This window comes from Pleurodeles waltl, chromosome 10 (genome assembly GCF_031143425.1).
Source record: "Pleurodeles waltl isolate 20211129_DDA chromosome 10, aPleWal1.hap1.20221129, whole genome shotgun sequence".
NCBI lineage: Eukaryota > Metazoa > Chordata > Amphibia > Caudata > Salamandridae > Pleurodeles > Pleurodeles waltl.
In genome coordinates, this window is record NC_090449.1 from 70,083,508 (window position 1) to 70,102,742 (window position 19,235).

Genomic DNA, 19,235 nt, shown 5'->3' on the forward strand with positions numbered 1-19,235 from the left:
TCCCACTGTCCACAACCAGGCAGCTCCGTCCATCCAATTTACAGGGACCTCAACACCACCTCAACCATCCAAAACTCACAGCCTTCTCAGAGGCCTAAGGATCTCTGGATATGTAAACACAAACATGAGAACACCCTCCTCAAACTATCCAACACTCTGAACATTAAAAACAGATCACCACAAAACCAGCTTGCGTCAAAAGCCACACCCTCACCACCGCCTCAATCATCCATCACAAAACCCCACTTTTGTGGACTGGAAAATCCATTGAGTCGGCCTGCTCACCATATTACATGCTCAGCTTACGCAAGAACAACTCTTCTGCTTCTTTCATAACTTCTCCACTGCTGCAAAACAAATTTGACAAAAAGGAGAAGCAAATTCTACTATTAAAATGGCGCAATTGCATATAAACTGAAATGTGATGGGGTACCGTGCAGGTATACTGAATTCATAGTAAGATTTTCTTGCCTGCCTTAGACGCAAACTCATGTCTCACACGGACTCCCCACCAGAAATAAATCACAGATTCTGGCCCATGGTGGTCATAATATCATCTTCCCTTCTTGATTTTCATAAGCAGAACGATTAGATTACGCTCTCAGGAACTCACCTTTGTTCCATTTAAGTTGCCCAGGATGTGGGAGATCTAGGACGCTGCTGGCGTCTCTCGCCCTTTTAATCTCTGATTTTAAGATGCCTGAAAAGGGGGCTGGGGGGATATCACCACCAGCTAGGAATAAATGGACATGAAATCAACAAAAGGAATATGGCTTTTGAACATGCTATGAAAATGACCTGAAGATATTAAATTAAATCTCAGTAGTACAATAGAAAAAATAATTTGTACTTATCTTTCAATATACTTCTCTTAATTGTTATTTTTATTAAGGTTACAACCTTTAGAATCAACTTAAATTACCTTAAAATACAAGTGAAATAACCAAACACATTACAAACTCTTCCAAAAATGTCAGCTTGCGGTGCAGCGTGGAATTACGACGCTTGCCTCACCATTACGAAGGCTGTTAGTACCTCAGTTCCCACAATGCCTTACACCAGCAAGCCCTCTTGGGAAAGGTTGCAAAAATCCCTTCATGGCCTGGCGCGATCTACCACATTGTAGATATCACGAGGAAGAATACAATGATAAAGTGGGAAGTGACGAGAAAAGCAAAGGTTTAGTAGGTGATTACAAAGAGAATGTCTTCAAAGCACACTGATTAAATGAGGATTTATTTTGAATGTACGGCCTGTGCATCACCCTTAAGTAATAACCCGGATATTGGTGAATGATAAAATAGACCTTGGGTTGGTTTCCTACATCCAGCAGCCTTTGCATAGACATAGCTTGATGCACTGCAGAACACTACCTTGCGCTGTTCTATGTATTCATCGCATGACGTGCTCCGTTTGGCTCATTCAACCCCTTTGGAGTCGTGGTTCTATGCTTTACTTGTTCACATGGCTATTCAGTTTATCCATCACTTCTAGGGTAGGCTCTTCTCTTCTTTTCTTTTACCACCACTAAGAGGATCATCCATTCCTTCTGCTAGAAGCTTTGATATCTCCATCGCTGCTGATCATCTATTTCCCACATTGATCCCCTGTGATGGAGCTGCTTCAGGCATCTACCTCCTCGTCCACTAAATATTGTACACACTGACCTCTCACTCGTCTGTTGGGGGAAATCACAGGCATCTACTCCTCCGTTAGGTACCGATACATAACTCCAGCTTCTCAGGTGGAGGTTCTATCATTAACCCACACCTAATGTGAGGCTGCCCACTGCATCCAACTTTGGATAGGACTGATGAGAAATGTTCCAGTGATAAAATTAAAGTTGTTCCATAGACCCTACATAAAGATGGGAGCTGCTTTATGCATCCAAATCTTTGGGAAGGAGCCACTAGGGAATCCATCCCTCTGGATAGAAGATGTTTCATGCATCTCCCTCTTCTGATACAATTCATGTGATACGATCTATTGACCATTTCCATGTTGATCATGGGGCCGCCCCATGAATTCACTGTCCTTCCATGCACTTCCCTGCTGGGTGCTTTTCCATACACCGACTGCACCTGCTAGGAGTTTCTTGCTCCATGCATCTATATACTTCGGCTGGGACGAAACTTAGATGGATTCAGATCCTTGCACGCATCCTCTTGATTGCTGGTTGTGATAGCCAAACAAGGCTTATTTCCCTCATTTATATCCAATGAGGTGGCATATCACACACCCACTCACTATATTAGAGAATTCCATATGTTCCCTAGCTCTGCTCGATTGTGTTCCTTGCAGTGACTTCTTCTGCTGTGAAAGTTGCTGATATCCACCTTCCTGTTTTGAATGCTGGTCCATGCATGTCCCGCGTCTGCTAGATAAGGGGGCTTTGCCATGCATACAAGACTTCTGCCAAGGGTCACTGACTACATTAACCTCTTGAGGGGTGGGTCTCTGCAACAGTTACCATTCCTAAATAAAGAATTGCACATACTTCTGTGTCTCAGACACTAAAAAGACTGGCTTCTGGGAGACCAGTTTCCACACTGCAGGAGGCATGCTAAGATTTTCGTCAGGAAGCGGGAAAGTCAATCGGAGACTTAGAAATGCCAAGGAGGAGTCGAGAGGCAAGTCCTGGGTTTGAGATCACAGCTCTAAAGAAAGATCTATTTCTGAAAAAGACTGACTCCATGGGCCATGCAAATCTCAAAGTCTATCAGAATTTATTAAACAAACACAAAACATAGACCGTGTGGGAGAAGCGGGCAACGCAGTTTCCTTCAAACATGGCACATGTAATAAGGGAGTGTTGCTAGTCTTTGGGGAACAAGAATGGCCTGCATGTGCACACAATCCAAAATGTCCTTCGGAAACAGGAATCCTTGTTTGGCCGGTAGCAGTATTCTAGGCTCTTCAATCCGCTCCTTCTGAGAAGCCTAAAACGTAATGTCTGCCAACCCTGCAAAGAAAAGAGCAAACAATGAATATAGACTCAAGGCTTCATCATGTGTTCAGTAAGAAGTGAAGCATCACGGATGTTGTACTACACATTGCAAATTAGCATCATAAACCAGGAGGGCTGAATGATCTTTTTATGCAAAAGGAAGAGCTACATCCTTCACCTGGGCTATTCCACCGGCGGGACAAACAGCGGGGAAGAAACTGTTTCGGCACCACCACAATCTCCTCAAACTACTTTGCTTAATTTGAGTCAGTGGTGCTCATCGGCACTCTTTTTTTTATGTCTCTGTGGTTTAATTTATTTAGAAAAGTGCATAGTCGGCACTCATGTTTAGGGGCCGATGCTGATTTTTCCACACAAGGGAAAAATACACAAAACAGAAAGATGGAAGAGGAGAAAGACAGAAAAACCGCCACGAAGGGAGAAAGCAAGACAATCGGGCAGGAGTGTCTGGTAGTGGATTAAAGACGCATGAGGTGGATTTAGGACTATGCAGCCTTGCTATTGGGTGCGCTGACATTCAATGGCATCAGTAACGAACGGGTTTCCGAGCAGAGCCCTGGGCACCGGCACTCATTCTTCTACAAGTTATGCACTGTCAAACTGGAATCATGAGAATGTATGGGGTGATTTGAGAGACAAGGGTTTCCCTTATCACACTAGTACTCTTGCAGAATAGTGAGACAAAAATATTGTGCTACAAAAACAACATTGCTCAATATTGTAGTGAATGCTAGTTTGTTTTAAATGGGAAACAGGAGTTAGCTTAGCCTTTGGCTTGAAGACTCGTGCCCCCGTCACCTAGCGACTTTTACCCTACTTAACTTGCTCTGTTTTAGCGCATTTAGTTAATTAATTCCTTTAAGATGGCTGCCTTGGTTCTACTTAGGACAATGTTTTAGTTTCATGTTATCAGTGCCACAGTGCTAAGGCGTCAATATCAAGCGACAAAGATAAACAAACTGTAGGTGTTCACATTAGGTTCTTTCCCTCTTCACGCTTTCGAGGGAATTGTTTACATAAATTATTGTCCAAAGCATGTCTTGTCATCTATTTTTTGGGAACAGACATACGTCAGGAGTACGAGTAGATCTGTATAAATGAACCTCACTTAGACAGATAGTCAGAGGGATTCCGACCAGAAGCCATTGATGCTGCACGTCGCCTTGACGCTGACCCAGTCTTCGTGTCCCTACGGAGTCTGAGCTAGAGACCTCATTCCAAGGGAACAAGGGTTGGGGCTCTTCTCATGGACATGGCATTGGCAGATTAGGTTTAACACACCTAGCTCTCTTTTAGGTTAGAGGTTAGGCTCATTAGGCTAGGGTATTAGGACATATTTCACACTTCATGTCATTTCATGTCATTGCAAGATGGTGGGGGTCTTTATATTAATTACTCATCTTCACCATTATGTTTCTTGCACTATTCATTATCCTAATCATTATAGCCCACGCAACTTATCATAGATTTCAGTTTTGTTAGAAAAAAACTATCGAAACTTTACTGCATCTCTTTCATTGCCTGTTTGAGACATGATTGTTTATGTGAGAAAGGGGTAATCTCTGATTAACCACGACACTCCTTGAGATGTCACACTCTTGAGTCCATGCGTAAAGGCTGCCACAAATCACCTTTTACTGTTTGGGTTTTTGGTGAGGTGCTCCTTTTGAGCCGGGAGGGTTGGTACGACAGTTGCGATTTGTTGTAGAATTGGCATAGTTGCATACAAACATAAGTACTGTCATCCTTAAACCAGCAGTCTTGCCTAGAGGAAGAGTCAAACCTACGACAATATCATATATATATAAGCAGACTTACTACACCTAATTTCACATCTGTGTACCCTGATGATATATATCAATATTTTGGCTATAATTGTATTGTATCACAATATTTTTTGCTCGATATTTTCACAAACAACCACCATTATTGGTAAAATAGTATCTTTCTTCCATTTCTATGGTCGGTCTGTTGGTCTGTGAGTTTAGAGCTCAGTGTGTGTTCAGGAAACACGCTCCAGGATTAATGAGGAGTGTTGGTTCATTAAACGCCATTTAGTTTAAGTTTGCATGGCCAGGTCTGCTGGGAGGGAAGGAAAAATGTATTACCAGTCAGACAGGGCCACAAAGCACATATTCTGCTCTGCAACAGTGCGCAGCATTCATGTTCTGGCCTGTATACATTCATATTTACAAGCAGAATGGACTTTTGGATTTTTTTCAGTGCTTTAGTTTTATCTGTCGTAATTTATTTGCTGTGTTATTGAGGAGTTTGAGGGAATCTGAAGTTGTCACATTTTAAGAAAGGATTGTGAGGTTGTGTAATAAGTGTGTGCAGGGCCGGCTTTCGGGCAGTGTGACTGGTGCGTCCGCACTGGACGCCAACCGCGGAATGGTGGCGCTGACCTCAGGGGGAGCTGAGTTTAGCAATAACTTAAGATTTAAAAACATCTGCTGCAGAGTTCCTTGTGTGTCCAGCTTTCAGGCAGCAAAAAAAAAAAAATGTCAAGAGAATTCTTTTGATTAATGTTATTGCTAGAGAGAGAGAGAGAGATCAGCATTTTGTCTAGTGGCAGTTTTAATTCTCTATAAAGTAGCACAGCGGGTTAGTATGCCTTCTCCAAAGAACGAGTACCATGAGATCACAGATCTATATTTTATGTGGATAGCTCCTTTTGTCACAGAGATCCTTTTGTTACCGCAGTTCATAAGACAGAACCTTAATATAGAACAGTGACTGGTAAGAACTGTCATCAGAGAGCTGCATGAAGACTGCATGAAACAGGTTCAGACGTTATGTTTTTTCCCTAATCGTTAATTATCTAGTCTTATTGCAGCTAAAAAAAAGTCTGTTTGGGTAAATATACATTCTTATTAGTAAAGCTAGCCTGTGTGTATATGTGCATGCACAAGTGTGTGGACACTGGCAGTAAACTGGTCAGTGAAGACTGGGAGACCGAGCAGAGCAGATGCTAATCCAGATGAGGGTTTTTTCTGTTCAGCTCCCAAAATGGAAGTCTGAATAAACTGGCCTTATCCTGTGAAGTTCTGCCTCAACTGAACTATGAAGATTTACCATGTCAACGGTGGCCGCGAGAGGACATTCCGACGTGTGGTGCACTAGCCTTGGTAAAGGAAAGTCTTGAGGGGGGGAAGAAGCGAACAATTGGTGCTTTAAACTACCCGACAGGCTGCCAGTGCTTGTCCTTGACTGCGGGCTGCTGGCTGATGAAGAGAGGGGAGGTACCGCGGCCAGCGAGAAGAATGATTGTTTCTGGTGAATGGCGTGGTCTGGTCTCATTTGGTGGCCTGATGTGTGTCATGATATATTGTGTGCGAGTGGGAAGGATGTATGTATGGGGGTGTTCGTAAGTGAGGTTTGGGTGTGTGTATGGTGTGTGGGTGTTGTTTGCGTGGACGGCACGTGTTTATGTACGTGTGTGTTGTGAGCGTGTGTTTCTGTGGGTGTTGTGTGTGAGCATGCTTAGATGCTGTGTATGTGTTTAATTCTCCTCTGGATCAGCACTTCAGAATTCACTCTTTTATCCTTGACTAGCAGTCCTATATCTAGAGATCGAAAAGCAAAAATGCAAGTACCTGGAATGCCAAGAAATGGCATTGGCCTGATGAGTTTGGCCTCACTCTCAAATGTGTCAGAGTACCCTATCCCCCTGCCTCGTTTAGTGTTAGGTGGATTGGAAGGAAATATTCAGTCGATGGAATCCTCCAAGGACCGTCGGAGAAGGGTTTACATCGTCCACCCTATTTTGTGGCTGTCTCATTGGGTGTCCCAGTTTAGCAGCTGTGATACACAGGTTATTTCCACTGCAAAAAAAAAAATGCTGACTTGAACCAGGGATAGTATAGAGCCCTGTCCCCTAGCAGGCCCTGCTACTGCTATGTCCTTTTGTTTCCAGAACACAGTCCCCAAGCTCTGTCAGGAGGAAGACCAGCAGCTGTTCAGGCAGGAGAGGTGTAGGTGGGTGCATCGTCTGAAGGATGGGTGACCTAGGTCAACCAGTTCAAGAGTCATATACACAATCTTTACTTAATAGTGCATCACTCACTCCTTCCCAAGACCTGTGAAGGACATACAAAGCAACCAGGCTGAAAAGAATCAACTCACCAGCAGAAAAAAATCACCCATTGCTATTCAGAGGAGAGCCCTATCTCAGTATCCACCAAACTGTGGTACAGTCTTCCAGCGAAGAATCTCCTGTGCGGGGCCATGTCATACTCCACTGCTGCACCTCCTTGATGCCAATCAAGTATGGTCTCTTCAAGAGTCCTTTGCTTCTGGAATTGTGATTAATACAATTCTTTGACCTGGGATGCTCCTCTGGACCATTCTTACAGTCTTTATCTATTGTTGCTGCCACTGTCAGGACCTCACTCTGTTGTATGCTTCACCCATTGTCCCCAATGCAATGCCACGACCAGGCTTACTCCCCATGACATCTCTTTCGAAAGGTGTCTGGCTCAGTGATAACGAATATCCTCTTCCTCCGGGGCTCTCTTATTCTGGGGCACGGAGCCTTACACAATGTTTCTGCCTCAGACTACGTAATCTACAAAAGGTTTGGCTGCAACTTGGATGACCACTGTGAATAGGTTACTCTGTGAATGCAGAGATCCTACCCAGGGACCCGTGTCCCAATCCCTAATCTCTTTTTCTTTTATCCTCTATTTGAGGTCAGAACTCTATGGAGGATCTGTGTTTTTGCCAGAATTTTCAATGATCTTGGTTTCCTGTTGGTACTCAAGTTGATCATCCTGGGTATGTTTGGAGATCATAGTATTCCTCCTGCCTGCACCCAGAGGGACCCTGGGTTCTCTCACTGATAGTAATCATTGTCTGCTTCAACTATGAAACTTTTCCCTAGAAAGGATCTCTTCATTAACTTAACCTCCAGTCAGTGTTAAGCCTCCCTGGAGTTTCCATTTCTGTACCCCCGGTTCTGATATGGTTGGCACCTTCTGTATCTGAACCACAATGCAAAGTTGGTCATCGTTCGCTTTCGCAATCATCCATTCGGAGTGGTTTGGATTAGTGCCTTAATTGACTGGGATTGGGGTCTCTCATTTTCCACAGAACAGGGGGTCCACTATGGCTCTTTAGACTTTCGACACAAGCGTTTTTTCTGCCGGTTGTTGTCCTTCAAAGGGGCTGAAGGTCTCAAAGTCTCCATTTTGTGTTGTGGTTGTCGATGATCAGAAAATAACTAATGTGAGCTGCTTCTGAAGATTTTTTCCACTTTCATCTTTGCAATCTTTCAGTGCAAGGTCTGCATTTTTCATGGGGGACAGCCAGGAGAACCTTTTCACATAGCTTTCTTTTAATAGGCTGCTATGCATTTCTTCGTGCCGTGAGGGCGCTAAACCAAACTATTTTGCAGATTCATCAGGTTAATGGAGTCTTTGCTCACAGCTGTCATAATAATGTCCTGGGCATAGACATCTGAGCTCCCAGTCTACTAGAAGGCTTGTGGCACCCTTTACTGAAAGATCTGCACATTTCAGCCACTGTTTGTTTTCAGCTCAGATCCATACCAGACAATGTATTCAATGTTTACTGGAGAAAATACCAGGGGTTCTGCATTTCAAAGGGTGCTCTAATGATATCAGCAGACCTTCCCCAGAATATTCATACTGAGATCCTGAATCTCTCAAATACAGCAAGGGAGCTCATCTTCTGGTGGAAAGACTACTGGTCTTCATCATGTTGGGTCTTCCGATTATGGCTTCTTTCTTTTCATTTCCTCTTCTGAACATGGAAGTTTACCTTTGATTTGAATTAAAAATGACTACTGATTCATACCTTTTACATAATGTAGTTTAATTTTCTGTTTTCAAGTCGACTGTTTAAGATTCTACCCTGAAGCGGGGTATATTATTTGTTTCTTTAGCCGCCAACACCCCTTATTTAATGTTTCCTTATTTGATCTGATTTTGTTTCTCTTCTTTTTTCTGAAACTTTCTTGTCACTTATTGCAGGTTTTATCTCATGAGGTTTATTTTTTCCATTGCCAACTCAATTCCTTTAGAACAATTTCTCTTCCATGATGGAAGGCTTCGGTACATTTTCTCCTTTTTCTGAACTGAGAGGGCATGACGACAGGGGTATTGTGCAATGTCAACGATAGTACTCTCTGCCCCAGGGCACCGAACATTTATGCCTTTATACATATTAGCCAGGACTCCATTCATTTCCATACTAAGAAGACCTTTAAGTGTGCTAAGAGTAGTAGTCTCTTCTATCACAAGGATCCTGGAAAAACAAGATAGGGATTACATCCTCACAAGAGTGGGGACACAAAAAAGAGTCCAAAAGGCTTGAAGACTAGAAACCCAAATAACACTTCCCAAACAATATTAGGCCCAAGAGTATTGAGGCGGCGAATGTTAAAGATTCCACCATTCTAAAAACATGGAGGGTTGGCCCAAGAACAGCAAGATGCTTTGCAATGGGCACTGAGAGCCACAGAAAAAGGCAAGAAGTCAGTGACATGGGCCATGCAGTCCCAAAAAGTACTTTAGGCGACTAGGCGACAGCCATCATACGGACCGAACGAGATGTCTTTGGCAAAACCTAGAGTAGGGTCTTGCAGGACTTCTTGGGCAAGCTCCAATGTTATATTGAACAGGTAGGATAGGGCCAAATGACAGAGCTCAACCCGTCGGGGAAAGGAGCAGTAGAAAGACCAAGGTTTACAGAGAACGCCCGTGTGAGGGCAATGGGCACGTTGTACCATTACGTGGTGCTCCAAGCAGAAAAAAGGTGTAAATTAAAAAGCATCTGTTACTCATAATCTGGTAACAATTCTTACAATAGAGGAAACAAATACCAAAAAAGATTCCTAAAAAAATAATACCATGAAAGCTCAGCAGAAATATCCCTGCAGGTGACCACAGAGTGTGCCTTGGATTCTGGAAGCCAGGGGCCTTTTATGTACTTTGCAGGGATCGGGTTCTTTTAAGATATGTTGTGTGTGGTAAAATGATGTCTGAGCTGCTATTGTTTTCTGTCGTTCAGGACAGCTCACAAGAGTGAAGGACAGGAGTGCGGTGTACTAGTAACTATTTTCTGCGTAAATTATGTGTTTTTCTAGGTGCTGGTCTACGTTAGTTCGTAATTATATTCCATGTAGATAAATGAATTTTGGTATATGCCACTATATCAGATGCAACACGCTGCATGACAATTTCATCATGTTAACATCAATCTAACCACTACATTACAAGTTAAGCATAGGTGAAAGTATGAATAGTAATTGTATGCGTACTATGACAATACAGTGGTAGATTACAAATTGGACATTATAGGTCGATATTAACAACTTTGATAAAGTATCACACAACCTTGCATTTTTCACCTGCTCTTCAAAAAAATTGTTTGTCTTTTCCCTCACACAGATTGATCTACTACAAGTAAACATATTGTTGCAGGCTAGAGCTTGCAATATCACAGCATAACCCTATTTTACTTGGCAGTACACCGTGCGTGTGCAGTACTCGTGCAGGTAACAGTGCCTCAAATACCAGACACAGCAAGAGAAACAAGTCTCCCTTTCTCACTTCAGACCACCTTCCCTGATGAGTAATAAACACTAAAATAGAAATATAGTTTGTGCTTCGAGGCAATTTTTACACCCACTTATTGCTTTTGTAGTCGATACTGGGTAACACCAGATTAAAAAAGTTTCTACAAAAGTTTTTGCTCATAGTATTACTCGTAATGCACTGTTTTGTTAAAACAACTTCCTCCAAGTAGGTTCTAACTGAAACTGCTCGTGGAATAAATAAGAACTGATAATCTTGTAATCTAATGTGACAACCTGGGACACAAAGCATTTGCGCCTAATGTTGCACTCTGTGAGCCCCATATTCTTTCATGCTCAGTGCCTATCCCTTTCAGGATCTCTTTTTACCTGTTACAGTACCTCCTCTGACTGCTGTATATATTTTTCCCCCCTATACATTTTGACACAAAAACATCTATGTAAAAGGCACATCTTTGTCATACTAATTCTTAATCAACACTAAAGCGCATGCCATATACAGGCACAAGGTCTGAATTATTGCTTCTCCTGGAAGAAGCTTGTTTGATACGGATGGATGGCGTCGATGGAAGTCTGCGGTGGTGAGGAATCCTTCATTACCCAGCTGTTGCTTGTCCTTAGTTGCCCAGCAGATGCAGTAGTGAAGCAGCAGCTGCTCCAGGAGCTCCTTCTCATCCAGGAACTCAAGTTTCTCGATTCTGGGGAAAGAGGAGAGACCTAGTCAATGTACAGCGCCACCAAAAAGCAGACAAAGAGTCAGTGAGAGTCCAGATGGTTAAGAGAGCTAGACCTCACAGGGACTGCCAATTCACCCAGACCTTCCAGGCGCTGCACCCAGGAGAAACTATCTACTGCAGTATACCTTGTGCTTGCAAGTTAAATCAATCCTTGGCACAAGCTAATGTTCCACTAACCCTGATGACTACTACAAACTAGGGATCTGCAAAGATTTTTGTCTTTTAACTTACGCAAAGCCCGATGGGAAACTTTGTGAAGGCTGACAAGTGTTTCGTTTAGCCATATCTGTGCAATGGTCCTGTATACGAGATTCTTCACAGAAAATAGATACATTTTGTTACTTTAATCTCAAACAGTTTTACGAGATACGTGGTAATACAACACCTGCAGGGATTTTCTCATTAAGATTTTGCAAAGTACAATTCTGAGAAATGTGAATGGGGAAAACGTGAAATGAGGGATAACATGCAGACATTGGTATGGAAACACTGACTTCTGTTGTTATTCCCACTATTAGGGAAAACCCGGAAAGATGAATTAATACAATATAAAAGGAAAAGCTCCACCTTACATTTAGGTTGAGTCGCAAAGAGTTTACTGACAAAAAATTTACATTCTGTGGATCACAGAAAAACTATCCGATGCCCCCCCCCCCCTTTAAATCATCAGCGAAGATATGCTCGACAAGTACCGGCGAGACTCAAATTTATCCAAGTACACTTATCTCACAGTTCACATAAGATTCTCACAATGAATACAAGCAGGTGCTTAACTGAATTCTTCAGAACTATGGGAAATGGCCTGCAAAAAGTTACAAAAAGACTTGAAAGGTTTTTGCCTGAGCAAGCTTTTCTCATCTTGAACATTTATACATAATGCAACCCTACAACAGAGACCAGAACATCTTGTGGGCAGTGCTAGCTTGAGCAAGTAAATATGGTTGAAGCAAGCTACAGATAGGCGAAGACAGAAAAAACATTAAACAATATGTCTCAATCATATACAAAAATTACAACACACTGCAGTAGCTGACTGCAGATTTACTGGATCGCATCCTCTGAGGCACTTATCATGTGGTCCTAGTGTCCTGTAGAATTCAATTGTACGCACAAAACTTCAAAGAAAAATAATTAATTATTCTGCGCAAATTCGTCAGCCTAGATTAGTTTAATTGCAGTACATTTTATTTCACTACGCAGTGAAAGTTTTCTTGCAATAAGGAGAAGAACTTGGCACGGTGGAAGGCATAAGTAAACTGGGAAACGTTGCAAACTTTGGAACTTTGCAAGGTGCTAAAACCGAGAATTTGACAAAACTCTGCAGCTGGGGAAAAGCTGCTCACCCCTAAATCGTCATAATCCGAGTCAGAAGGCAGCGGGTGTCTCCCCAACACGTGGACATATCCAAACAGCTGCCTGCATTTCTCTCTTCCTGGTAACAGAATTTCAATGTAATTAGTTTTCCATGAAGAGTCTGTGCCCATTTATTTTCTGGTATATAAATCATACATACGACAGATGTGCCCTCTCTCCCTGGGTTTTTTAATCTGGTATTTATGTCACCGGGGCCAGAAAGGTTTTTACTGAACAGAACGTAACAAAAGTCCTCACAACCTTTGAAACGGATACTACTCATTGGAGGACACTGCCGTTAACATGGCAACCAGCCCTATATAAAACAATCCCCCAGTCCTTATTTTTACTTCAGAACGTGCCATTTGGAAGAAGTTTTAGCACGACAGACAGGGTTCTACATTTTTTGATCTAGGACTGTGTAGACCTAGGAGATCTTCGAAAACGTTACGCGACAGATATATGATGGAAGCAACCCAATGTCAGATGTATGGGGGTATTACTGTCCCACCCATCTATTGCCAGATGTAAGGAGGTATTACTGTCCCACCCATCTACAGGGAGTGCAGAATTATTAGGCAAGCAGTATTTTTGAGGATTAATTTTATTATTGAACAACAACCATGTTCTCAATGAACCCAAAAAACTCATTAATATCAAAGCTGAATATTTTTGGAAGTAGTTTGTAGTTTGTTTTTAGTTTTAGCTATGTTAGGGGGATATCTGTGTGTGCAGGTGACTATTACTGTGCATAATTATTAGGCAACTTAACAAAAAAAAATATATACCCATTTCAATTATTTATTATTACCAGTGAAACCAATATAACATCTCAGCATTCACAAATATACATTTCTGACATTCAAAAACAAAACAAAAACAAATCAGTGACCAATATAGCCACCTATCTTTGCAAGGACACTGAAAAGCCTGCCATCCATGGATTCTGTCAGTGTTTTGATCTGTTCACCATCAACATTGCGTGCAGCAGCAACCACAGCCTCCCAGACACTGTTCAGAGAGGTGTACTGTTTTCCCTCCTTGTAAATCTCACATTTGATGATGGACCACAGGTTCTCAATGGGGTTCAGATCAGGTGAACAAGGAGGCCATGTCATTAGATTTCCTTCTTTTATACCCTTTCTTGCCAGCCACGCTGTGGAGTACTTGGACGCGTGTGATGGAGCATTGTGCTGCATGAAAATCATGTTTTTCTTGAAGGATGCAGACTTCTTCCTGTACCACTGCTTGAAGAAGGTGTCTTCCAGGAACTGGCAGTAGGACTGGGAGTTGAGCTTGACTCCATCCTCAACCCGAAAAGGCCCCCCAAGCTCATCTTTGATGATACCAGCCCAAACCAGTACTCCACCTCCACCTTGCTGGCGTCTGAGTCGGACTGGAGCTCTCTGCCCTTTACCAATCCAGCCACGGGCCCATCCATCTGGCCCATCAAGACTCACTCTCATTTCATCAGTCCATAAAACCTTAGAAAAATCAGTCTTGAGATATTTCTTGGCCCAGTCTTGACATTTCAGCTTGTGTGTCTTGTTCAGTGGTGGTCGTCTTTCAGCCTTTCTTACCTTGGCCATGTCTCTGAGTATTGCACACCTTGTGCTTTTGGGCACTCCAGTGATGTTGCAGCTCTGAAATATGGCCAAACTGGTGGCAAGTGGCATCGTGGCAGCTGCACGCTTGACTTTTCTCAGTTCATGGGCAGTTATTTTGCACCTTGGTTTTTCCACACGCTTCTTGCGACCCTGTTGACTATTTTGAATGAAACGCTTGATTGTTCGATGATCACGCTTCAGAAGCTTTGCAATTTTAAGAGTGCTGCATCCCTCTGCAAGATATCTCACTATTTTTGACTTTTCTGAGCCTGTCAAGTCCTTCTTTTGACCCATTTTGCCAAAGGAAAGGAAGTTGCCTAATAATTATGCACACCTGATATAGGGTGTTGATGTCATTAGACCACACCCCTTCTCATTACAGAGATGCACATCACCTAATATGCTTAATTGGTAGTAGGCTTGAGCCTATACAGCTTGGAGTAAGACAACATGCATAAAGAGGATGATGTGGTCAAAATACTCATTTGCCTAATAATTCTGCACTCCCTGTATTGCCAGATGCAAGGGGGTATTACTGTCCCACCCATCTATTGCCAGGTGTAAGGGGGTATTACTGTCCCACTCATCTATTGCCAGATGTAAGGGGGTATTACTGTCCCACCCATCTATTGCCAGATGCAAGGGGGTATTACTGTCCCACTCATCTATTGCCAGATGCAAGGGGGTATTACTGTCCCACCCATCTATTGCCAGATGTATGGGGGTATTCCTGTCCCACCCATCTATTGCCATATGTAAGAGGATATTCCTGTCCCACTCATCTATTGCCAGATGTAAGGGGGTATTCCGGTCCCACCCATCTATTGCCAGATGTAAGGGGGTATTCCGGTCCCACCCATCTATTGCCAGATGTAAGGGGGTATTCCGGTCCCACCCATCTATTGCCAGATGTAAGGGGGTATTACTGTCCCACCCATCTATTGCCAGATGTAAGGGGGAATTACTGTCCCACTCTATTGCCAGATGTATGGGGGTATTACTGTCCCTGCCAGATGTAAGGGGTTGTTACTGTCCCACCCATCTATTCGCAATAAGCAACTTGGTTCTTGCCTCGCATCGACAACCCTCTACCAATGTGAGAGGCTACTGATGATCAAAAGAGGTAACATAGGAGGTTTCTATGGGAATCTAAAGGTGGGGAGCTCCCAGAACCCACACACGTGGTGCTGAAGGTCTAGAGAGTGGCCTGTCAATCAATGGCCTGGAAATGAAAACTTACACTGAAGACCCCTTTTTGGCACAGCAGTGTTTTGATTGTGACTGGGGATTATAGAAACTAGAGAGGATAAACAGGACCACAATTGGGACATTACAGCTCAGGCATATAAGCGGGATTTTGAAGCCCTCAGTAATCAATATGAGCGGGAGGACCTCAAACGGTATTAGTATAAGTAATTGAGACAAGTCCTGTCTAAATACACTAGAATTATTGAGATTGCGGTCCGTCCACCCCTGAAAACCAGATCGCTCTCTAATCCGCTGCGGAAGAAAGCTGTATCACGGACATATAACACTGGCGAATAATGCCTCTGATGCCCTTGGACTATTGAGGGAAAATGCGAGGAAGGCCTGGGGTCCAAAGAGAATGCAAAGTGGGAGCTGCCATGCGGATATCCCCAGACACAGTTGCAAGCAGATCTGGCTTTATGTTAAACTAAAACATTTACACCGTATTTGTAAGACTAGAACACAAATAGAGATACAGGTAAGAAGGTGAGGCCCAATATTTAAAGGGATGTGGGCAAAAGGGACCGTTCCTTCACACACAGCTGCAATGTCCTCAAATAGTGAGTTTTGAGGGGTGATGGTAAATTATCTGGCATTGGTACAAGAGAAGTCACCAGACTGTACCCTAAAACTAGTGATACTGGGCATATGGGAGTTACACTACTTCCTCAAATACGAAAATAAGTTTTATGGTTGCTATAAGGGAAGTTGGGAGGATGTTGGATAGTCTGTAATTAGCCGTCTCGCAGAATAATATGGATTGGTGTATGATGCTGAAAAAGAAATAATGAGGAGAGAGATTGCCTCGAAAAATGGAATAAAGTCTGTGAGAAGTGGCGACTTTCCTAATTTGGAATGAATGAAAGGCTTCACGAGTTACAGATATAGGAGGCATGGGAGGTCTTCAATGATTCTAAGGTGTGTGAGGTCTTCTATGTTTCACACACCTAATAATGTGCATAAATTGACAGGAGATTGTGACTAGGTCTTGTGACACACTGATGTTAATCAACTTACATGGCAACATTTTAGAACAAGAAAAAAAAAAGTTTGAAAAAAAAAAAATCTGGAAAATGGATGTTTCCCCCATTTCCATGCGCAAAACAGGTAAATTTAAGCCATTTCCGGCTTCAAAATAGGGAATCTATCACCTGGATCGCGCCTGTTGGTATAGTTGAATCAATCAGGCTGCAAGTGTAACTGTCTACTGTCTATATTTGGCTATTTCTACCTGGTCATGTGTTGATGTTCTGGGAAAAAGAATACATAAAAATAGTACATTTAGGGTAACAAGCCTTGACAAAATCAACAATTTTAGCTTTTGTGTAGTGCATTTTGTTTTGGTAAGCTTCGGCAAGAAACAGAACAGGTAACACGTCAGCATCAGCAGTGCCAAGCTTCATTGATACACTAAATAGCAGAAGCATCACATGAGCATACCCATGATGTCAGGAAGTTTGTTCCGCACACAGAAGGTAAACTAGCTTTCACACATTTTCAGAAATGGCAGATGAATTGGGAGTACCTCTAGCCCCTAGAGAATACAGTGGGTCCTTGTACTTGTCTAGTTTTTCTAGAAATTGAAGTGGACACAGTAAAAATTGAGGCAAGGTTACCTCAAATGAAAGTTAAAGAATTCACTGAATTACTCGACGAAGCAGTACAAGCACCTAAACTACAATTGAACCAAGTGCAACGACTGTTACACCATCTCAATTCTGTGTGCCAGGTCGCTAGGTTTTGCGATGCCAGGAGTGAGGTTACCACACCACAGAGTCGACGAGGGCAGACTTTGAAGTTTGGTCAATGCTTCTGAGAGGTTTTAATGGCATCACCATGTGGTCTCTGTAGGTGGATTTTGTCTGGATGATTCAGATTTTCTCAGATGCGGTTGGCTCCAGCGTTTCGGTTTGTTCTGGGAAAGCAGATGGTGTGCGGAGAAAAGGCCAATGAAGTGGGTGGAAGAAAACAGGAGAAGTGCATTTTTTTATTCGTTTTCCCTTTATTGGTAGCTTTGGCAGTCTGGAGGAAGAAACTGGAAAACAAAAGAGTTGCTTTCAATGTTTATACCGAAACAGTTGTAGATTCGGTCAATGGTTAGAAAGTTAAGGAGAAGCCTCTCCAGGCTACTGCAAAGGTTCGTGCAAGTTTGTTTAATGTTTAATATTGTCTTTAGAGCCAAGCATGTGCACGGTGTGGACAATGATATCGCAGACGCATTGTGTCATTCACAGTGGCAGAGATTCCATGGTTAGTCGCCGGGAACAGATTTGTAGAAAACACAAGTGCCGCAGGAGTTATGGGAGCAAGCAGACTGAGACTGCTTGAACTGGTTGAGAAATCTCTGACAGTGAGTACGAGAACCTCTTATAGAAGAGCATGGGAAGAATTCTTGAGGATGGGGGCGTCTCATAGGCGTCAAGATGAACAAGATAGTTTATAAGGAGAGATGATGTACCAGGTTTTATTATGAGTAATATTGACAGGAAGATTTCAGCTACCACCATTGCTGGTAAACTAGCTGGTTTGAGTTTTTATGGCAAGTTTTTCTGGGGCTATGAGCCCTCGGTTGGTGAGATGGGTAGGGGAATGTTACAAGGCTGGGCTAAAGAAAGTCAGAAAGGTCGACTTATCAGGTATCCTATCTACGTGAAATCATTGGTGCGTTTGGTAAAGGGCTTTGCTGACGTATGTTTTTCTTCCTGTGAACAGTTTTTGTTAAGGTTATGCATGTCTTTGTTGTTTTTTGGTGCATTTAGGAGTTCCGAGCTTCTGGGGAGAGGTCATTTTGGGGGTTTGAGAGTAGGAAATATAACAGTGACAAGCAAAACTATTCAGGTTTTCATGGAGCATTCCAAAACGGACCAGAGAGGAAAGGGGGCTAGGGTATTGCTACACAGAGTATGTGGGTTGGTGTGTCCAGTGGTTACTTAGCTCGAGTTTAAAACAGCAGGTGGTCTGATTCAGGTCTGGTCTTTACTCACAAGACTCATGGCACCACAGGTTTTGGGTGCACAGAGAAAGACTTTATGTCATATTGGGGAGGATACTTTTCATTTTGACACTCATTCTTTTCGAATAGAAGCAGCGAGTCTGGGTTTCTCTTTCAATGAAATGAAAAGATTGGGTTCGTGGTCATCCGATTGTTGTCTTCGCTACATTAGGGAGATTGAGGATGCTTAAGGTATTACTAACATTTCTTTCTTATTCCAGGTTGTGTGGCAGGACCAGTGGTGGCTTTTCTTTCCATTTGGATAGCCGGACACTCTTTCATCAAGTGGACTGTGAACCAAGCCGAGCTCCTTGCATTTTGGAAGGAATTTGGATTTTTGTAGTGACTAAATAAAAATTGATTGGTGGGGGTCAACTTTTACCTTGTTTATCTAATCTGGTTGCAGTTATAGCATGCCCTGATGTGTTACTTTTACATTTAGGCGATAATGATCTGGTGCAATTGTTGGGTTTGGGTTTGATAAAAGAAATGAAGAAAGATCTTGATATGATTGGGCGATCTTGTTCTGGGACAAAAATTGTGTTAACAGCTTTAGTGCTCAGAAGAGTTTGGAGCAGCGCTGTTAAGTTTAGTGCAGTTGAAAGAGCGAGAAGCAAGGTTAACGGAGAAATCACATGTTTTTGTAGAAGTAGGAGCATAGGTTGTCTGGAACACCATGAGATCAAAAAAGATGATTTCCAGTTTTTAGGCAGGATGGAGTTCATCTCTCTTTTGTGAGCAATGAATTATACCTACTTGAAATAAGAGAAAA

At 42.7% G+C, this 19,235-nt stretch overlaps 1 protein-coding gene across 1 annotated transcript in view; it reads right to left on the minus strand.

The window, feature by feature from the left end:
• Positions 1 to 1,219: 1,219 nt before the first annotated feature.
• Positions 1,220 to 19,235, minus strand: part of LCMT1 (leucine carboxyl methyltransferase 1) — a 134,784-nt gene continuing 116,768 nt past the window's right edge. Inside the window, exons 10-11 of the mRNA XM_069209701.1 lie at positions 11,127 to 11,224; positions 1,220 to 2,962 (exon numbers count right to left, since the gene is read on the minus strand). Of these exons, the coding sequence (XP_069065802.1) occupies positions 2,940 to 2,962; positions 11,127 to 11,224 (121 nt within the window). The 3' untranslated portion in view covers positions 1,220 to 2,939. The remainder of the gene's footprint in view (positions 2,963 to 11,126; positions 11,225 to 19,235) is intronic.